Source organism: Mitosporidium daphniae (assembly GCF_000760515.2).
Source record: "Mitosporidium daphniae strain UGP3 chromosome Unknown contig-100, whole genome shotgun sequence".
NCBI lineage: Eukaryota > Fungi > Microsporidia > Mitosporidium > Mitosporidium daphniae.
In genome coordinates this window covers 1-17046 of record NW_013546732.1, presented here as the reverse complement: position 1 = coordinate 17046, position 17046 = coordinate 1, and the positions used below count along the sequence as shown (strand labels likewise).

Sequence of the window (17046 nt, the reverse complement as noted above, 5' to 3'; positions counted from 1 at the left end):
AAACATTTTTGCAATGAATTCAAAAAACATCTCCCAAATGGTGCTGTTGCGCCTGGCCGAGTCCCGTGGTTGCCATTTAGAGGCAATTCTGGATCGTGAACATTTGATTCTTTATGCAGAATCCTTAAAAGAAGACATGTACACGTTTGTAGGCTAACCTGTTTAGTGAATTCATTGCAAAAATGTTTTCCGAGACTCTTTCAACGTTTCATTGGCAGGAGCATGAGATTGAAGCCGCAAAGACACGCATTACATTAGAAGCACTGCGAGCAGAAGCCTCGGCAAGAAATATTGCCATGGAGGCAATCCATAGGGAAGTTTTTGGATTTCATGGCTTGGGTAGTTCTCTTCTCTGTCAGTCTTGGCGCCCCTCTGAGCTTACCCAAGAAAAGCTATCTTTTTTCAAAAAGGAAGCATTTGAACACACAGTTTCTGGACCATTGTATTCCCTTACGTCTTTTGGGGTCGATCTAGACTGCGTCAAAGCTCTGGACTCGACATATTTTACCTCTTCAATGAAAGAATTCGTCTCTCAACGGCCAGCAGATGCCAAACGCAGGGTGTTTTCCCAGCCAACCAACTTATCATCCGCAAGAACTTTGCATTTGGAACGAGGAGTCAATGATACGGTTCTCAGTGTTGCCTTCCTTGCTCCAGGGTTCGGTGGAAAGTCAATTTCTGAAAATTTGAAACTATTGATTCTCAAGGAAGCATTTTATGCACCATCTCCTATTCCATATGGAGCGCCACATGGAAAATGGATGGGAAAGTCCCATTTAAATGGCGCCACCATGCAGTTTATTCCAGAATTCTTCCAATATTCCGATGCTGGCCTTTTTGGATTTACCATTTCCCTTCCCGTTTGTACCAATATTTTCAGCCCAGAAAAAGTTCTCATCGAGACTGCCCAACCTCTCGTGCAAGAGAAACTTTTGCTCGATATTTCTGAGGCTCAATTCAAGGCTGCCAAAGCCGCTGCAAAATTGCGAATTGCAGAGTATCCAGAGCATGCAAAGTCATTTGCCATTGGAATTGGAAAGTTCCTTTTTGGTAGCGATGACTCTGTCACCGCCATGGCGTCCTCCCTTCCTTCCGTTGCTGAAATGATGCAGTCGATTGATTCCACTGAAATCGGTTCCATCAGGGAGCTCCAAAAATCTATTTTTTCAAAGCACCCAGCATGTGTGATTGTCGGCCCAACACTCTCGGGCGCCCCGCTCAAGCCTTGAATTTCCATAGATAAGTAGTAAATTGATGGGGATGGCGTTTCCGTTTTTGTGTTCAATTAATTGATTTATTAGAAATGGTGGTATCCTTTCAGATATGTTATCAACTAGCATCAATGTTGTGAAACTGGCTTGAACGAATGGGTCTTCATTCTCGCGAGAATTTGTTCCTGCCGTAAATTTCGGCCGTCAAAAGTTTCCGTAGACGTCGACTCTTGCCCCGAATTGATGGAATTTTCGTCATAAAGGGCGGTTCTGTTCCGGTTGCCACCATTGACGTCATCATAGTCGTCATACTGGCTCTCATCCTCAAAATCGGTGGTCGTTACCGGCCGCATGCGATATGGCTCTTTTTTGATATGGCGTCTGTGTGAATGGACATTTGAGTCATCTTCTGTGGTCAAGCCCATATCCTCGGTTTCTGTGGTCGTAGAAAGTTCCGATGGATGAGCAAAGGCCGATGAAATATCGGCAACCTTCCGCCTTCCGCCTCCCAAAGGCAGCATTGAAGATATGTCTGGCGAAGCCATGTTTGATTGATTCGCCCCATATATTAGATTCCGTTCGCGCCGATGATTGATGTCATCATCGCCCTCGCCTTCGATATCCTGGTCAACAAGACGTGGCTCTGGAATATCTCTCAAAATAGGCGGATGGATGTCGACAATTGCGGAATTTTCTGAAGAATTCTTTTCATCAACAGAATGTGAGGAAACCCCATTCTGCAGGTCGAGCGTGCCGGAAGTTCCTATTGGTGTTGAAACAGCACCAACGACAGGGACAGAATTTTCGGAAAAGAAGCCCTTCTTTCGAGCAGCCTTGCGTCTGGCCCGGTTTTTCAAATGAAAATGGGTAATCGGCACCGTGATGCCGTGTATAACAATAGACGACAGCACTACAAACGAAACGATGGTAAAAATTGCGGAAGCTGTCTCTTGAGGTATCCCAGTATGGTGCCTGCAGACCATTGCAAAGAAAATGGCACCGACACCCATGGGGCCAAACCAGCCCGCAAAAAATGCCTCCCGTCCCGTTCGCAATTGCCCAATAAATGGCTTAAGCAACATCACAACAGGAAGTCTTCTGAAAAGTAGAATTGTAATCGAAATGAAGAGCAAACGGCCGACACCAAGAGCCTTGAAATCTTGCCACGGAAAGACGGCGCCCAATAGGATGAAGAAAATTAAATTAAAAAGCATATCGATGACCTAATTCGATAAACCGAAAAAGAAACTCACCTCCTGAAAGTGGGATTCTCGCGTGGCCTGGGTGTACCGATCATCGTCATAGGAGAACACCGTTCCTGCAATGAAAACCGCAAGAAGATCATCGGATGAAATCAATGCGACAAGCCCGGTAGTGGCCATCGCCACAGCCATCGAGTAGACCAAAAACGAGTCGTTATCGATAAGCTTGTATTTTTGAGAGGCCTCCAGAGCTTTTTTTGAAAGAATTCCAACCACAGCGCCGATGACGATGGAAAATGTAATCTCGTAAACCCATGTGACCAAAACCCATTCCTTTAGGGCAGGTCCAACAGCACCAGCATGCATCAGCAAGGACACAGGAAGCATTAAAAAGGGAAATCCAAGCCCATCATTGGCACCGCTCTCCACAGAGAGCAAATTCCGTAAATGGGACGGGATGTAGCGATTGGCGAATTTTCCCTTGATAACTGAATTCGCCAGCACAGGGTCTGTCGGTGCAAGACAGGCACCCACCATCAATGAGGACCATATATCTAATCCAGAAAAAAGCCAGACTGCCAAAGACGAAATGGCCCACATTACACACATGATTGGTCCCAAAAACATCATAAGATCTCTCCAATGTTTTTTAAGATAAATTCCGGGGATGGAAAGACCTACAGCCATAACCTATCATCGTTAGATTGATGATAACTGAGAAACGAAAATAAAAAATAGGCAAAAATAAAAGGAAAACCTTCCGAACACAATCGGCAAAAATGGAAAATTTCAAAGACAAACAAATGAACGAAAAAACGGATCAATTTCCTACCTGAAAAGAGATGATGATGCGCGAAAACTCTAAAAGAATTCTATAAAATGTTGACTCCGAAAACCACTCATAAGGGGTGATGATGGATGCACACATGGGCCCAAATATAATTCCGATCAGGACAGCCACGAGACTCTCTGTCAAATAGAGGCGCTCCTTGATGAAAAGAGACACAAGCCCAAAGAAAATAATGAAAAGACCGACGATTGCAAGCGTCTGATAGAACGGGTCGGAGAGATTTTGAAGCATTAAAAAAGCCAGAAAAATTGGAATAAATTTGAAACGAGTTGGGATTAATGCTATTGGTCGACCCGACCATTAACTTCTGATTGGGTTTGCAAATTCCACCCCATTAATGACCCCTGAAAAATAAATTTCTTTTTCTTAAATACGATCACGATGATGCATCATCATCATCATCACCATCCTCTTACGAGTAGCAATTCCACTCACTCCACACAATTAAATCCCAATAGTTCCCCCATTCATTCGCCTTATGCTACAACAACAGCCGCATCTGTGAGGGTATCGCTGGTTGTGTCTTCCGCCTCTCCTAATAGCCCATCTCCCCTCAATAGAAAAAACAGCAATCCCGCTAGCTCTCTTTGTCAGATAGGTGGTGTTCCAGAAAATATACACCCTGCTGTGAGTCAGCTTTCCCTCTTGTACTCAAAGCACAGAATTGTGGGCGGAAATGCTCGGTGTCTTGCGCTCCTACGCGTTTTTAAAAAGGTCATTCAAGACTACTTCCCCCCTGCAGGTGTTTCCATTTCGCGCCATTTGGACGCTACACTTAAGCCACAGATCGCTTGGCTCGTCAAGAGCCGGCCGCTCTCTATTTCTATGGCGCATGCGATACGACACTTGAAGTGGCAAATTGCTCATCTCCCGCTCATTGACCACTCTGTCCCAGAGTCTGATTCGCTTTCAATTGTAAAGACATATCTATGCCAAGCCATTGACTCTTATCTCAGAGAGCGAATTGAGCTTGCCGACGAGCTTATCGTGTCACTCGGCATTAACAGAATAGATGGAGAATCTCTGATGGTTTTTTCACATTCGGATGTCATTCTAGACTTGCTCGTTGCGGGCGCACAACGGGGAAAAAAATTCTCCCTGGTGGTTGTCGACGCAGGACCTCTTTACGAGGGCCAGTTTGTATTAAAATATTTGCAACAGCGACTGGGAGTTCCGCTTTCTGAAATCATACCAACATCGTATGTCCCGCTTTCAGCAATTGGCCACGCATTCAGAATTGGCAGTGTCACCCGCGTGCTACTAGGAGCCCACTGCATTTATTCAAATGGAAATGTTCAAACCCGTGCAGGAAGCTCCATGATTGCATTGATGGCCCATCAAGCCAACGTTCCGGTGATCGTGTGTTGCGAAACTTACAAATTTTCAGATAAAGTTCAACTTGCCACCACTTTGACGCACGGGATCGATGATGGTTCTTCAAAGCGCTCCAACTTTGCTAACTTGCGGATATCCCACTCGCTGCATGATATTATCCCATCAAAGTTCGTTTCGATGATCATCACTGAAATGGGGATGATTCCATGCACATCTGTTCCTGTCGTTATCCGGGAATACCGACCCTTTCCCATTTAAAATCTTATCAATCAAACCTTGTAGATTGCTTAAACTCTACTAGATTCTAATAGCTTTTTCGACAAAATAAACCATTTCCCTCCAGTAGCCTACTTTACCAGTACCTCTCCAAAAGGGTGACATTCTGAGCCACTAGTTGATCTACGGCTGCTAGTAGCCTAGCTGCTATGGGGGTAAACTATTTCTTGCTTTTCATGAAAAGTTAACATCGAGGGGGGAGGACGGCTATACTGGATTTCAATTAAAACTCGATTTTGGCTAGCCTTCTGAAATTGTAATACACATCATCATCAATTGCACGCGAAATCAAAGAACATGCCCAAATCCAAAGTTTATCACATCGATTTTCCTCATTTATCAAGTTTTTGCAGCGGCGTCTTTCTGGCTTTAAGGCTAAAATACTGCAAACATGAAGATGCATCACATAAAGTTCCATGGACTACTCTAGTGTATTTCGTTTCAAGCCTCAAGATCTTCACAGGTAGATTCTAACATTTTCGAGCCACATTTTTATATTAAAAGTCAATCCAAATTCCATACATGCCGTAAATATTTTCTTCTCCATCTGATAAACGCGTCCATCGATAGCTGAAAGCTACTTAGAAGAATTGAAAAAGATAATAAATGTGAAAGACTTGAATCCATGGCGACGGTTTGGATCTAAAAGTTAGTCCTAGACCTTCACGTCGTTTATCGGTGGTAACTAAGCAACTCTTTGAGGAATTGAACACTTGAATAGCAATAACGCCAATTAATATAATTAAAGGATTAATGAATATCCGGAAAGAAAAATGATGACCAATGGAAAATGGCATAAAATTGCGACAAAAATGCATCTTGCGAACGTGAAATTCCTTTCACAGGCTTTAATAATCACTTTCGTATTTGAATGTTGTGAGAAAAACTAGAAACAACATATGCAATTGTTCCGGCAATTACGCTTCCCATTTCAAGAAACAGGCAATCAGGAAATGGGAAAATTTGGCCACAAAAAATAGCAGAGAAGCTAAATTTCGTTTGAATGCTACGTGTAAAGGCGATCATCGCAAAATTGATTCAAAAATTGCACCAAGGAGATAAGTATATACGAATTCTTAATTTTAAGGTCAAAACCGAGTTTATAAAGAGGTTATTTTAATCTAACCTCTGAATGGAAGGGCCATATCGATCGAGATCACCTCTTTTAGCATTTATACTAGCCTTAGGCTTGATATTTAAAGACGATGCAGTATCACAAGTCGGACCTTTCACAAATTAGTCTGCTTCATATCAGATAAAAACAGATCGAGTTACTTCAAGTGAAAGGTTAAAGATGAAAGCACTAGAAAAAAGAAACACACTTGAAAAAGAGCCAATTTTTAAATGATCTACTGTTTTCTATATAACCTGGGAAAATAATACAAAAAATAAACTGCTCGCACTGAAAAAGAAAAAGAAAAAGTGGCTTCTTAAGAAGTAGAATCCATAAGCTATTAAAAAAGAATGCAAAAATGCAACCCGATCGCTTTTCACAGTCTTTTTTAAACTCAGCTTATTTTTAGCACCGCCACATTAAGATGTCTTTTAGATTAACTATCGCGGCCCCAACCCTAACCCTAAAATTTAAATTAACAAGATCAAGACTGAAGTGCAGCACAAGTAACACCCAAGCCAAACCCTAACCATGCCCCTAAATATGGTTCTGTTGCCTATTTTAAATTAACTATCACATCATTTAAGCCTACCCTTAACACATAGCTTTGAGGGCTATGTAGGAAAAGGTTCGTTGTGGCTATTAATAGAAATAGGCTTCAACGAAAGCTTGCTCAATATTATTTATGCAGACAATATGTTTATCAAAATCATAACACTCATTGGAGTCATAAAGGCGGAGGTTCTCAAAAAGTACTAGCCTTTGGCTCAATGTTTCCAGAGAAACAACAAAATCGCCAATAATTTCTCCAAGAAAAAGATATAAATGTTCAGGATGGAACCGTTCTTGAGAGTGCCCTCAGAACACCAATGCTGTCCCCAATGCTATTGGGCTCCAATGGCTTAACAACCTTTGTATACAATTCGTGATATGCATCATCAGCGAACCGGAGTGCTTTTTCGTGGATATGAGAACATATCTGCAAGTGGTGCGAAAAATGGTCAACCTGGAGGTAAATTAGCAAATACACACCTTAAACGAAAAGCTCTTGAGAAAAGACGAAAATTCGAGTAAAATCCGTTTCGAATCGAGCTCAGATTGGATGATATCTGCAGGCAAATCGCACTCTGGAGCCAAAGATGCCCTTCCAACGACAGTGGTCCCAGCAATTGCGGAAGCTGCTGAAGCAGATAGCAAGGACACGTAATTTTCCCAAGTGGCCACTTCTTTTTCTATCTTATCGTTAACCCCAGATAGCAGCAAAAATTCGCGCCGGATCCTTTCGTTTGCAGGATTTGGCTTTAGAACCTCTCCAGAAGTTACTGCTTTATCTTCAACAAATTGGATCTAAATATGAATATCAAAAGCATACTGGGACGTGATACCAAGTAGTTTGGACATGCTTTTTAATAAGACCGTCGACGACACCTTCCAGCACGCTCTTAATTATTAAATCCTCTTGCAATTGAATCGGAGCCTCTGAGCCTGAAAGGTCTGCAATTAGGGAATCTTTGTCGAAGGGTTCCTTTTTAGCATTATTAAACGATGCAGGCGTCTGAAGACACCAAATCAATAGCTGACGCATGCGAAGCGGGCCGGGAAGATCTGAACTGATATGCCTGTAGTAGGAGCAAGGATCAACGGCTGGATGAAGAGTGTCTTTGCAAATAATTACAACTATTCATTACATAAATTCGAGCCCAGTAGGGAAGACGCCCGTCGGCGAGAAGAAAGCCGTTTGAGCGAAGATTGATTTGATGGCTGTTGATGTGAGTTTTCGCTCACAGAGACGGCAGGCGCCTAAACTTTAGCTTGAAATTTAAATACCATCTCGGAAAGCTCAACCTCCCTAAGTTGGCGCCTTTCTATACAAGGCTGGTGGCTAGGTAGCATTCGCTCGTTGGCATCATTAAGAGCGTCGCTTGCAGAACACTCTTGTTTGGCAAATATGAATCCATCTGACGAATCGATAAAGGCCTAAAATTGGCAATCAGATAAACATACCGAATATCGACGGCCAGAAATTTCCACCTGTGGTGGAGAATGATGGAAAAATGACATTCTCTTGCCAGTGTTGTGCGAAGAAGGTTCATTTTCATTTTTGCCTTCGCACACAAACTTTATAGCCTGGTTGGATAGCGTCCTTCGCGGCTTTGAAATTTTGCCTCCACTCAATTGAGCCATTGGTATTAAATTTAAAGGGGGTTCTTTAATTTAAAAACATCTCCATTTGATGGATAATTCTACCTCTGCTTCCACTTCTGAAGCCATTGCTGCCAGGATTGCGAAAATGACCGCAGAAAAGCAGGATGCGGAAATGTCCGATTCAAACAAGTTTACCGACGACATTGTAAAGGTTGGCGATGTGGCATCGCTTCTCCAGACAGTGTCTGGAAAGGTATCCGTTCAACTGGCAGATCAGCAGGCAGATGTGAATTCTCCTCTTTATTCGGCATCCTCGTTTGAAGAATTGGGACTGCCTGCAGAATTGCTGAAAGGAATTTACGCGATGAACTACAACCGTCCCTCAAAGGTCCAAGAAAAGGCCTTGCCAATTTTACTTCGGACAAAGGGAAATTTAATCGCCCAATCTCAATCGGGAACAGGAAAAACAGCTGCGTTTGCCCTGACCATGCTGGAACAGATAAATCCTTCTCTTGAGGGAGTGACACAGGCTCTTTGTCTTTCGCCTTCTCGTGAATTGGCCCGCCAAATAGAAGATGTTGTTCTAAAGATGGCCAAATTCACAACAATCACCATAGGAACCGCATTGAGGGAAGGAAATTTAGATGAAGCTGTCAATCGGCAAATCGTCATTGGCACTCCGGGCACAGTTTTGGAGCTCATCCGCAGACGGATGTTGGATTTGAGTCAGCTGCGCGTGCTCGTTTTTGACGAAGCCGATGTGATGTTGGACAAGCAGAACCTTGGTACCCAATCTGTACGTGTAAAAGCGTAAGTTTGATGTTCATATTTTACGCTTTCCAGAGCTTGCCCATCCACCGTTCAGACATTGCTTTTCTCAGCAACCTTCAAACCAGAAGTCATGGCGTTTGCAAGTCGAGTTGTGCCAAACCCAAACATTCTCTCCCTCAAGAAAGAGGAGCTCAGTATTGATGCCATTACAGAATTTTACATGAAATGCGAAAATTCCAAGCATCGCCTCCAAATGCTCGCTGCAATTTATGGACTCCTTTCGATGAGCCAGTCGATTATTTTTGTTGCGGTATTGGATCGTAGTTTCTAATTTGAACTTTAGACCAGAAATGCTGCAGAGGAAGTTCAGGCCTGGATGACATTGGAGGGCCATCAGACTGCCGTTTTACACGGAGGGATGGACTCAGATGCCAGAGATGCCATTATTGATGAGTTTAGGGCTGGCCGCTCCAGGGTTCTGATCGCCACCAATGTCCTTGCCAGGGGAATCGATATTCCTCAAGTTTCGCTTGTCATAAACTACGACCTTCCAGAGACCGCTGATCGTAAAGTAGATCCGGAAACCTATCTTCATCGTATTGGACGAACAGGGCGCTTTGGTCGCTCTGGAATAGCCATAAACATGGTGCATGATGCCCATTCGTTTGACATTCTTATGGCAATCCGCACCTTTTTCAACAAGCCGATGAAAGAAATTCCGACCAACGACGTTTCTGCAATTGACGAGTCTCTCAACAGTGCTTAATCGATAAATAAGATGCACACTTGATGGTCGAAATAACTTGCTACAAGGCCCAATTTATTATTAAATTAAAAGACGCTCGATTTGGGAGCGAAGGGCCACTATTTGAGGACTTAGTTCAGAGCCTTCACTTGAAGTGACGCTTGCCGCTATAACGGGACGCGAAACATTGCAGGCACGACCAAGGGCCTCTTTCGACGGAACAAACACATATGGAACGTTCTTGTCTTCACAAAGAAGCGGAAGGTGCAGAATGATTTCCAATGGCTCGGCATCGGCTGCCATGATTATAAATTCGGAGATGCCTCTATTTAGCGTCTTTGTGGCCTCGTTGGCACCCTTCCTAAGTTGCTTGTATCTGGAAGAAACCTGCACAATGTCTAAAATAGTGTTTGTAAGTGCTGCATCAGCGAGCGGAAATGCCTTCGGATTCGGAATCGACGTCTATGAAGAAAGAAATGCTGTGGATAGCGCGCTTACCATTAGGTAAAATAAAAATAAAAGCGATTGCAAATTAAAATTTAGACCGCGTTTAAAATCTGTCTCCAGTTCAAGTGATTAATTTGAAATCACCGCATATAAATAAGCATCGAAATGAAGTCATTTGACACCTGAGCTTGATTTTTGCGCCTCAACTTGATTTGTCAACCCAACAAAATGGATTCAGATTGCACGTGTGTAACGTTTTTCGGTCGTCCTTGCGGGACAGCCACTTTGTCGCGTGCTCCAGACCAAGACTGCCAGAACGATGCAAATTGCCTTTTTGCGGCCTTGGCCACGTTTTTATAAGCCCTTATTTGTAAACATGCATTCTAATCACAGCCATATTGTTAGGGTTCAATTTAAGCTCGTGCGGAAACGCCCATTTTGAAATATCAGAGCAGAGCTCTAAATTGATCGGAGCTGCTTAAGCCCATTTGTGACCAAAATACGGATAGTTGAGATTTAGTTTTAATTTAAATTTAATGGACTATAACGACTCCATCCTCCTCGACCCCATTAGGAGTCATCTCATAAAGATGATCCAATATATCTCTGAATTAGAGGCATCGGTTGCCTCTAGTTCCGAAGTTAACTGGAAAGATGCCCTTGCAAAATACAGCATCTATTCGTTGGAATTATCTCAGTTAGAGGATTTGGTATCTCAGAAGAATCTTCGGTCTTTTCTTTCTTCTACGCTTGCCGTGCCGAGGATTGATTTTAAGGACCAAAAGGATGAAGCCTTGCCACGGAATTGGTTCGGTAAGATTTTCGCCAATATTTCTAGTTCCGAATATCCTGTTGAGATCGCGTCCGATTGCGCAATTTGAGGATGACATTTGGAGGGATGTTTTAAGCTCGGAAACGAAATCCCTATGCTCGATGGAGGATTTTTTTGCTCTAGATCAGCCCAGGATTTCTTCTTTGATTTCCGAATATGCGGAAAAGATCAAGAACCACGACTCCCATTTTATTAATTTGATAAACCAAATTGAGCAGGAACAAATGGGCCTCGCTAAGCCGCAGAGGGCCGCACAGGGCGCCAGCCCTCAAAGCGGCCCTGTGGCTAATCTTGCCGGCTTGATCAAGTACCAATATGAGCTTTGATGTTCAAAACTCGCCTACGGCCATCTCGGCAATACTGGTGTGGCACCTGGATCAAAAAATCCACACTAWCGGCTTTGATCGACTCGCTATACAGACACACAGACCAATAAACTTGAGCTTAATGATAGGAGCTTATTAATAAATTAAAACCCTAATTAGATTGGCCATCGGGCCATATAAACTGCACAAACAGCCGAACAAGTAATGGCTGCAAATAACGAAACAATTCAAAGTCAGGGGTTCAACTGGGAGGGCTCCCAACGGGGCGGATGGATAGCGCTTTTCATCATGCTGATAATTTGGTGGCTATCTTTTCTGCCCAGAGCGTTTGCCCAATATGTGATCAAAGACACAGAGGAGCCTTCAAAGATAAAAGTTGGCACATCAATTTTTAGGATAGTTTTCCAGGGTTTATAGATCCAATGCAATCGCAAGAGATGGCGTTCTTTTGATATTCCTGGCTGTGGGGTTTGCATTTGCTGGGTCTGCTTCTGAAAGCGCAACCGGTGCCCTCATGTACCGCTACACTCCAACTGTCGTTATAGATGGATATTCTTTGCGCTGTGGACCATAATTATTATATTGTCTTACTTGATAGAATCAAGAAGTCTGATTTCGATTTGTCAATTTGCAACAACCACCCTGATTTTTGCCAGCTTTATTGTGACCTTTTCAACGGCCATCGACAGGGCACCAAGTGTGCACTGAAAATAAAAATGCTAAATCCGAAATTTACAACATGTGCTTTTAGCGGGCATTGCATAGGCGAGTTTATTTTCGATGTTTAAAATTTATGCAATTGCCATCATCAGCCGGTCAAACTCGCCCCTATACATGAGAACGGCCTTTCCTTGCGGCGGCGGCAACGACGGAAGCGACGGAAACGACGAGGCCTCAAGTGCAAACAAAGAACTGTTTGAGAGAAATGTCTTTTCTCTGCTTGATACGATTGAAAGCATTTCAAAGATAAAAACGGTCGAAACAGATCCGCACCTGGGACTGCTTGCTACCATCAACACCTATTCATACTATGCCTACTTATCTCCCTGCATGGTTAAAATAATAATTTCTGGCAAATTCGACGACATCCAAAAATCACTGACTTGGAAGGAAGCTCTGGTTCGCGCACGATTAAGGGAGATATACTCAACGTGGTGCATATCGCTTTTAAATATCTTTATTCCGGTCAAGAAACGCGCCTATCCTCCACTGGATTTGTATTTAAATGCGCCTAACCAAAGCTGACCAAAACAGGGGCTGTTGTGTCGAGGACCAGCCTCTTTTTTTCCATCAACCTCCATGTATTCGATGTGCTAATTAGACTTCCAAATTCTAGCCTGTCATGGTCTATTATCAATAAATAATAGAGATACCAAAGTCCCAATACAGCCCGTCTGTCGATACGATGGTTTCTTTCGTGGAAATGGGAACGATTCCAATGTGATCTCCGATGCGCAGATGATCAGCCAAATTGAGGCCAATAAAAAGTTCGTATTTCCCCGTTGGAAGCACGATGAAAAAAGACGAAGTTCCGGTAATTACAAGGGCAGTGATGTTTGGCGATGACGAGCAAAGAGCGGCAACCGAGTGAACAATGCTAAAGGCACTATCCATTCTTCCAGAAAACTGCGCAATAATAATTAGCTCCGATATATCGGGCCTATTGTGGGAAATGGAACCAGTACAAACTTGGAAAGGATAAAACAGATGCACTTTTGTAGGTCGGTAGTATGCTGGTCATGCGACAAATCGACAACTTTGACATTCTAGGCTCGTGAAGCAGGAGCAAGCTACCTTATCCAAAAAATACTGCCTCGTTTCATGTGTGATCGAGTCAAGATCTCCAATGATTTGGCTTGGTAGCTCGAAATCAAAGTTTGGAAGAATACGAAGCAAATGATTTGCCGCCCCATCTGCGCAAAGACGAACGGAGGAGCCGTTCCAAAGGCTTCTAATTGAAAGGGGGTCGGAGTGGATCCAGAAGCGATCCTTACTGTCGCAATTTAGCAGGATAGTTGCATAGCTGCGATTTGGCGATGGAAAGCTTCTTAAATCTATTTTCTTCATTTTTCACACAGACAAATGTATAGGCGGTCCCAGGTCTGAATGTCGTGAAAAAAAGTCAAAGTCAATTGAGAGTGCACAAGCCAGCAAAATTATTTTTTCGTCCCGCTTTAAATCTTTAAATTTTAGCAAATAGTGACCGGAATCCGTAAACATCTAAATGGTCAGCAGGATGGGTGATACAACGTACCTCTTTCAAAAGATGTGTAAAATTTCTGGTAATCAAACAAGGAGCCTTCTTTGCGCTCCTATTTACTTCAAAATCCCAAGAAAGAAATCCGGCATCTATGGAACCGAACATGCGATTTTGCGCGTTCAGCAGTGAATATTGCCGTCTCCATAAATGCCAATGTTGCATGGAACTCCCAACTTTTGAATTTGAGCTGCACTCATGGGCCTGTACGTTTGATTGGAAAAGAGTAAAAGGCCTAGTGAGCACAAATTTTTTATCCCAATTTTGATCGCAAACGATCAGTGAAAATGGACGGAAGCGGCCAAGAAGTTGCCTTTGCAGGAAAGAATTTGCATTGTCTTCGTAAATATGGCCAATCACAGAGTCTGGTTGTTTAGGGTCACGGATGGTATATTTATTTCTCTGTTCAATTCCAAAAAGAGCATTTGCAGCTTCGATTTCTCTACAAATAAGGATTTCCTCGGTATCGCAAAGAAATCGGTGACTACCAGGTTGTACCGCTTTTTTGGAACATTTTTTAGCGACTTTATATCTTTTAATGATCGATGCAAATGAAAAGCATTGTGGTCCGGCTCTCATGTATGCCGTTCAAGCGCGTTGATAATTATTGGGCCTGGATGTGCAAAAATTATTAAAAGGGCCGTTTTTACAACTTTTGTACTAGGGTTTGTAAAATTGTACACATCACCCGTGATGACGTTGAAACTTGCTGATGGATCCCACAAAGGTAATAGGCCCATTCAAAATTAAAAATACCATGCGATTTCCAGCGTAAATGCGAATGTAAATCCAGAGCTCCAGTAAATTTACGCGTCTATTTATGGATCTATTAGCAGCACAAACACAGTTCATTTCTCATTTCTCATTTCTCGTTTCTCGTTTCTCGTTTGTAGTTTATATTTACTCCTAAAGTCCCAATTAGGCAAAATACTGCAGCGAGGTTTTTTTTCGGGCCTGAACTTCTTGAAGACCTTCTACAAAGTCTTCGTGTGTGATTTCGGATGCAGAGCGGCGCAAGGCAATCATTCCGGCTTCCACGCAAACCGCTTTACATTGGGCGCCGTTCAAGTCTTCACAACATCTCGCAAGCTCCTCAAATTTTACGTCCGAAGACACACGCATTTTCCGCGCATGTATTCTGAGAATATTAACCCTTGCGGCTTCATCTGGAAGCGGAAATTCGATTTTTCTGTCTAATCTTCCAGATCTGAGGAGCGCAGGATCCAAAGTATCAACTCGATTGGTGGCAGCAATCACTTTGACTTTGTCGTCTGTTGAGAACCCGTCAAGTTGATTGAGGAGCTCTAGCATTGTCCTTTGTACCTCTCGATCGCCATTTTTCTCGGAATCAAACCGCTTTGTTCCGATTGCATCAAGCTCGTCGATGAAGATAATTGCTGGAGCCTTTTCCTTTGCCAAGGCAAAAGCGTCTCTGACCATCCTTGCACCATCGCCAATAAACATCTTGAATTATTTTTTCGCTTCGTACCTGCACAAGCTGGGGACCGGCAAGCTTCAAAAAGGTTGACTTTGTTTGTGCAGCACATGCACGGGCAAGAAGGGTTTTTCCTGTACCTGGAGGTCCATACATAAGCACTCCTAAAGTAAAGGAATCAAAAATGAAAGCAAACCCTTTGGCGGCTTAATGCCTACATTTTTGAAGCGCTCTGGATGGGTCATTGGGAGCACAATTGCCTCAACAAGCTCTTCAATTTGCTTATCGAGACCGCCAATATCATTGTAGTCTTCCTTGGGTCGCTCATCGACCTCCATTGCTTTGACGCGCGGGTCATATTCGGAAGGAAGCTTATCAAGAATCAAATACGAATCCTTATTTACACCGATAGGGTCTCCTGGTGTCAAATCCTCCGCATCAACTAGTCCAATGAGAGGCAGGAAAATGGTCTGTTCCAAATTAGTAATGAGCCTTTACTTGTCGTGTTGACGTTTTTATGACGGCACATTTTCCTTTACGTTGCGCATCCAAGTCAAGACTTGCACCATCCTCTTCATCTTCCGGCGAAATGTTCAAAATCTAGTTGACGTAAGAAACACTCAAAAAACCTCAACGACGTTCCCCACCAGATGCGGAAGCTGCTGGTTCATTTTTATCTTTTCCTTGTTCTCCTTTAACCGCTCCGTCATGGTTGCATGGTCATGGTTTAGACGCATAATTTCCGATTTCGAGATCTATAGGGTTAGCTAAACTTTCCGTGAACTTTTAGGTCATTTTCCAAGAGTTTGGTTCGATTTACGATTTCCTCAACTCTAGTGTGCAGTGGATCTATTCCAGAAAGCTCTTCTATGGAAAGCGAAAGGATTTCTGGAACGCCCTCCATCAGTGTATCTGGGCTGGAAGCTGAAATCATCGATTTGGGTAAAAAATTAATTAATTTCTAAAATTTAACCAAGTGATAAATTCAAAACAATTCTTAACCCCGAGTTGATCAAAGTTTAAACCCGCCTTCTGGTATGTTATGTGCTGCAACGTGACGACGGTTTTTGCAGCCATTCACAATCTTCCATGAGCGAAAGTTCCTTTTTTGAACAGTTGGCCGAATTTTCGACCTACCTTGACGCCAATATTTCGATTGCCTCTGATATCTTGAATACGTTGTTCTACTGGAATGGCAATACCCATTTGTTCAACTATTTTTTCATTCTGCTGATAAACTTTTACTTTTTTGATTGCAGATTTTATATTCTTTTTGCGTTTGTTTTTTTTGGTTTCCTTTGTCTTCCTTCAATCTCGTTCGATGAAAGGTTATCACAGGCCTCCTCGATGCAATTAGTTTTGAAGGGATTAAACTTCAAGGTCATTTGGATTGTTATTTCTCTTTTTTCTGAAAACGCTGCAAATCCCTTTGGATCTTCTATTATTTCTGCGGTTGGCGGATATGATTCGGTTGAAAAAATTGATCCTCAATTGAATTTTCTACGCAAGAAAAAACAGGACATTCTTGCGTTTATTGGCCATTTTCTGATGGTCGCTAAAAGAATGCAAGTACTTTGCAATGATATTGACAACTTCCTTGCCAATCCCTTGGGCTCGGTTTTTGAACTCCGCGTTTTCGTCCTTTGCTTTGTGATCTCAAAAATAAAGGTCTCCTATTTGTTGATGGTTCTGTTGAACGTCGCCCTTTTGTGGAATTGGCCCCCGTTCATGATTTTTCGTGGCCTTTCCCTGTATTTGTATGATTCCTTTCTGAGATTTTATTTTAAGAAATATTTTGCAACGGTTCTGATTGATCGTCGTGTGTTCTGGCCGGTTTCTGTTGGCAATCAGAACCAAAATCAATGGTACATCAGAATCCCAACAAAGGCGGAAATCCTCCATAGAAGGATTCTCTTTTTTGACCTTTATGACAAGACAAATAACGAAATTATTCGCGTGCTATATCTCTATGAAAATCAACGCTGGTGGCCGGGCATTGGTTGGACAGACATGCTTAAATCAACGGATCGTCCAAGATATTCAAATGAAAGTGGCTCGATTGGGTCTTCCTTACTGTTGCCGATTGAACAGCAGGCATTG

General features: G+C 42.8%; 11 protein-coding genes across 11 annotated transcripts; 5 read left to right on the top strand and 6 right to left on the bottom strand.

Annotated features, from left to right (window-relative positions):
- Nucleotides 1-182: 182 nt before the first annotated feature.
- DI09_100p110 (uncharacterized protein) lies at nucleotides 183-1229 on the top strand (the record flags this gene model as incomplete). The annotated part of the gene is made up of 1 exon (XM_013384229.1): nucleotides 183-1229. The coding sequence occupies one exon, from the start codon at nucleotides 183-185 to the stop codon at nucleotides 1227-1229; it is 1047 nt and encodes a 348-aa protein (XP_013239683.1).
- Nucleotides 1230-1339: 110 nt separating this feature from the next.
- Nucleotides 1340-3494, bottom strand: DI09_100p100 (uncharacterized protein; the record flags this gene model as incomplete). Its single annotated transcript, XM_013384228.1, has 3 exons — nucleotides 1340-2434; nucleotides 2465-3103; nucleotides 3246-3494. 3 exons carry the CDS (start codon nucleotides 3492-3494, stop codon nucleotides 1340-1342), a joined length of 1983 nt encoding a protein of 660 aa, XP_013239682.1.
- Nucleotides 3495-3644: 150 nt separating this feature from the next.
- On the top strand, nucleotides 3645-4856 carry DI09_100p90 (uncharacterized protein; the record flags this gene model as incomplete). The annotated part of the gene is made up of 1 exon (XM_013384227.1): nucleotides 3645-4856. The coding sequence occupies one exon, from the start codon at nucleotides 3645-3647 to the stop codon at nucleotides 4854-4856; it is 1212 nt and encodes a 403-aa protein (XP_013239681.1).
- Nucleotides 4857-6817: 1961 nt separating this feature from the next.
- On the bottom strand, nucleotides 6818-8172 carry DI09_100p80 (kinetochore protein Mis13; the record flags this gene model as incomplete). The annotated part of the gene is made up of 5 exons (XM_013384226.1): nucleotides 6818-6967; nucleotides 7021-7224; nucleotides 7361-7632; nucleotides 7677-7788; nucleotides 7993-8172. 5 exons carry the CDS (start codon nucleotides 8170-8172, stop codon nucleotides 6818-6820), a joined length of 918 nt encoding a protein of 305 aa, XP_013239680.1.
- A 49-nt stretch (nucleotides 8173-8221) lies between these two features.
- On the top strand, nucleotides 8222-9670 carry DI09_100p70 (uncharacterized protein; the record flags this gene model as incomplete). Its single annotated transcript, XM_013384225.1, has 3 exons — nucleotides 8222-8943; nucleotides 8977-9214; nucleotides 9248-9670. 3 exons carry the CDS (start codon nucleotides 8222-8224, stop codon nucleotides 9668-9670), a joined length of 1383 nt encoding a protein of 460 aa, XP_013239679.1.
- A 60-nt stretch (nucleotides 9671-9730) lies between these two features.
- Nucleotides 9731-10150, bottom strand: DI09_100p60 (Nhp2 non-histone chromosome protein 2-like 1; the record flags this gene model as incomplete). Its single annotated transcript, XM_013384224.1, has 2 exons — nucleotides 9731-10111; nucleotides 10148-10150. 2 exons carry the CDS (start codon nucleotides 10148-10150, stop codon nucleotides 9731-9733), a joined length of 384 nt encoding a protein of 127 aa, XP_013239678.1.
- A 536-nt stretch (nucleotides 10151-10686) lies between these two features.
- On the top strand, nucleotides 10687-11254 carry DI09_100p50 (uncharacterized protein; the record flags this gene model as incomplete). Its single annotated transcript, XM_013384223.1, has 2 exons — nucleotides 10687-10958; nucleotides 11005-11254. 2 exons carry the CDS (start codon nucleotides 10687-10689, stop codon nucleotides 11252-11254), a joined length of 522 nt encoding a protein of 173 aa, XP_013239677.1.
- Nucleotides 11255-12607: 1353 nt separating this feature from the next.
- On the bottom strand, nucleotides 12608-14090 carry DI09_100p40 (uncharacterized protein; the record flags this gene model as incomplete). The annotated part of the gene is made up of 3 exons (XM_013384222.1): nucleotides 12608-12880; nucleotides 13049-13243; nucleotides 13509-14090. The coding sequence occupies 3 exons, from the start codon at nucleotides 14088-14090 to the stop codon at nucleotides 12608-12610; spliced, it is 1050 nt and encodes a 349-aa protein (XP_013239676.1).
- A 339-nt stretch (nucleotides 14091-14429) lies between these two features.
- Nucleotides 14430-15683, bottom strand: DI09_100p30 (26S protease regulatory subunit 6A; the record flags this gene model as incomplete). The annotated part of the gene is made up of 5 exons (XM_013384221.1): nucleotides 14430-14975; nucleotides 15001-15110; nucleotides 15143-15416; nucleotides 15445-15546; nucleotides 15576-15683. 5 exons carry the CDS (start codon nucleotides 15681-15683, stop codon nucleotides 14430-14432), a joined length of 1140 nt encoding a protein of 379 aa, XP_013239675.1.
- A 26-nt stretch (nucleotides 15684-15709) lies between these two features.
- DI09_100p20 (uncharacterized protein) lies at nucleotides 15710-16152 on the bottom strand (the record flags this gene model as incomplete). Its single annotated transcript, XM_013384220.1, has 2 exons — nucleotides 15710-15907; nucleotides 16084-16152. The coding sequence occupies 2 exons, from the start codon at nucleotides 16150-16152 to the stop codon at nucleotides 15710-15712; spliced, it is 267 nt and encodes an 88-aa protein (XP_013239674.1).
- A 141-nt stretch (nucleotides 16153-16293) lies between these two features.
- DI09_100p10 (tectonin beta-propeller repeat-containing protein 1) lies at nucleotides 16294-17046 on the top strand (the record flags this gene model as incomplete). Its single annotated transcript, XM_013384219.1, has 1 exon — nucleotides 16294-17046. A coding segment is annotated over one exon (753 nt), but the record flags the coding sequence as incomplete, so codon positions are not given.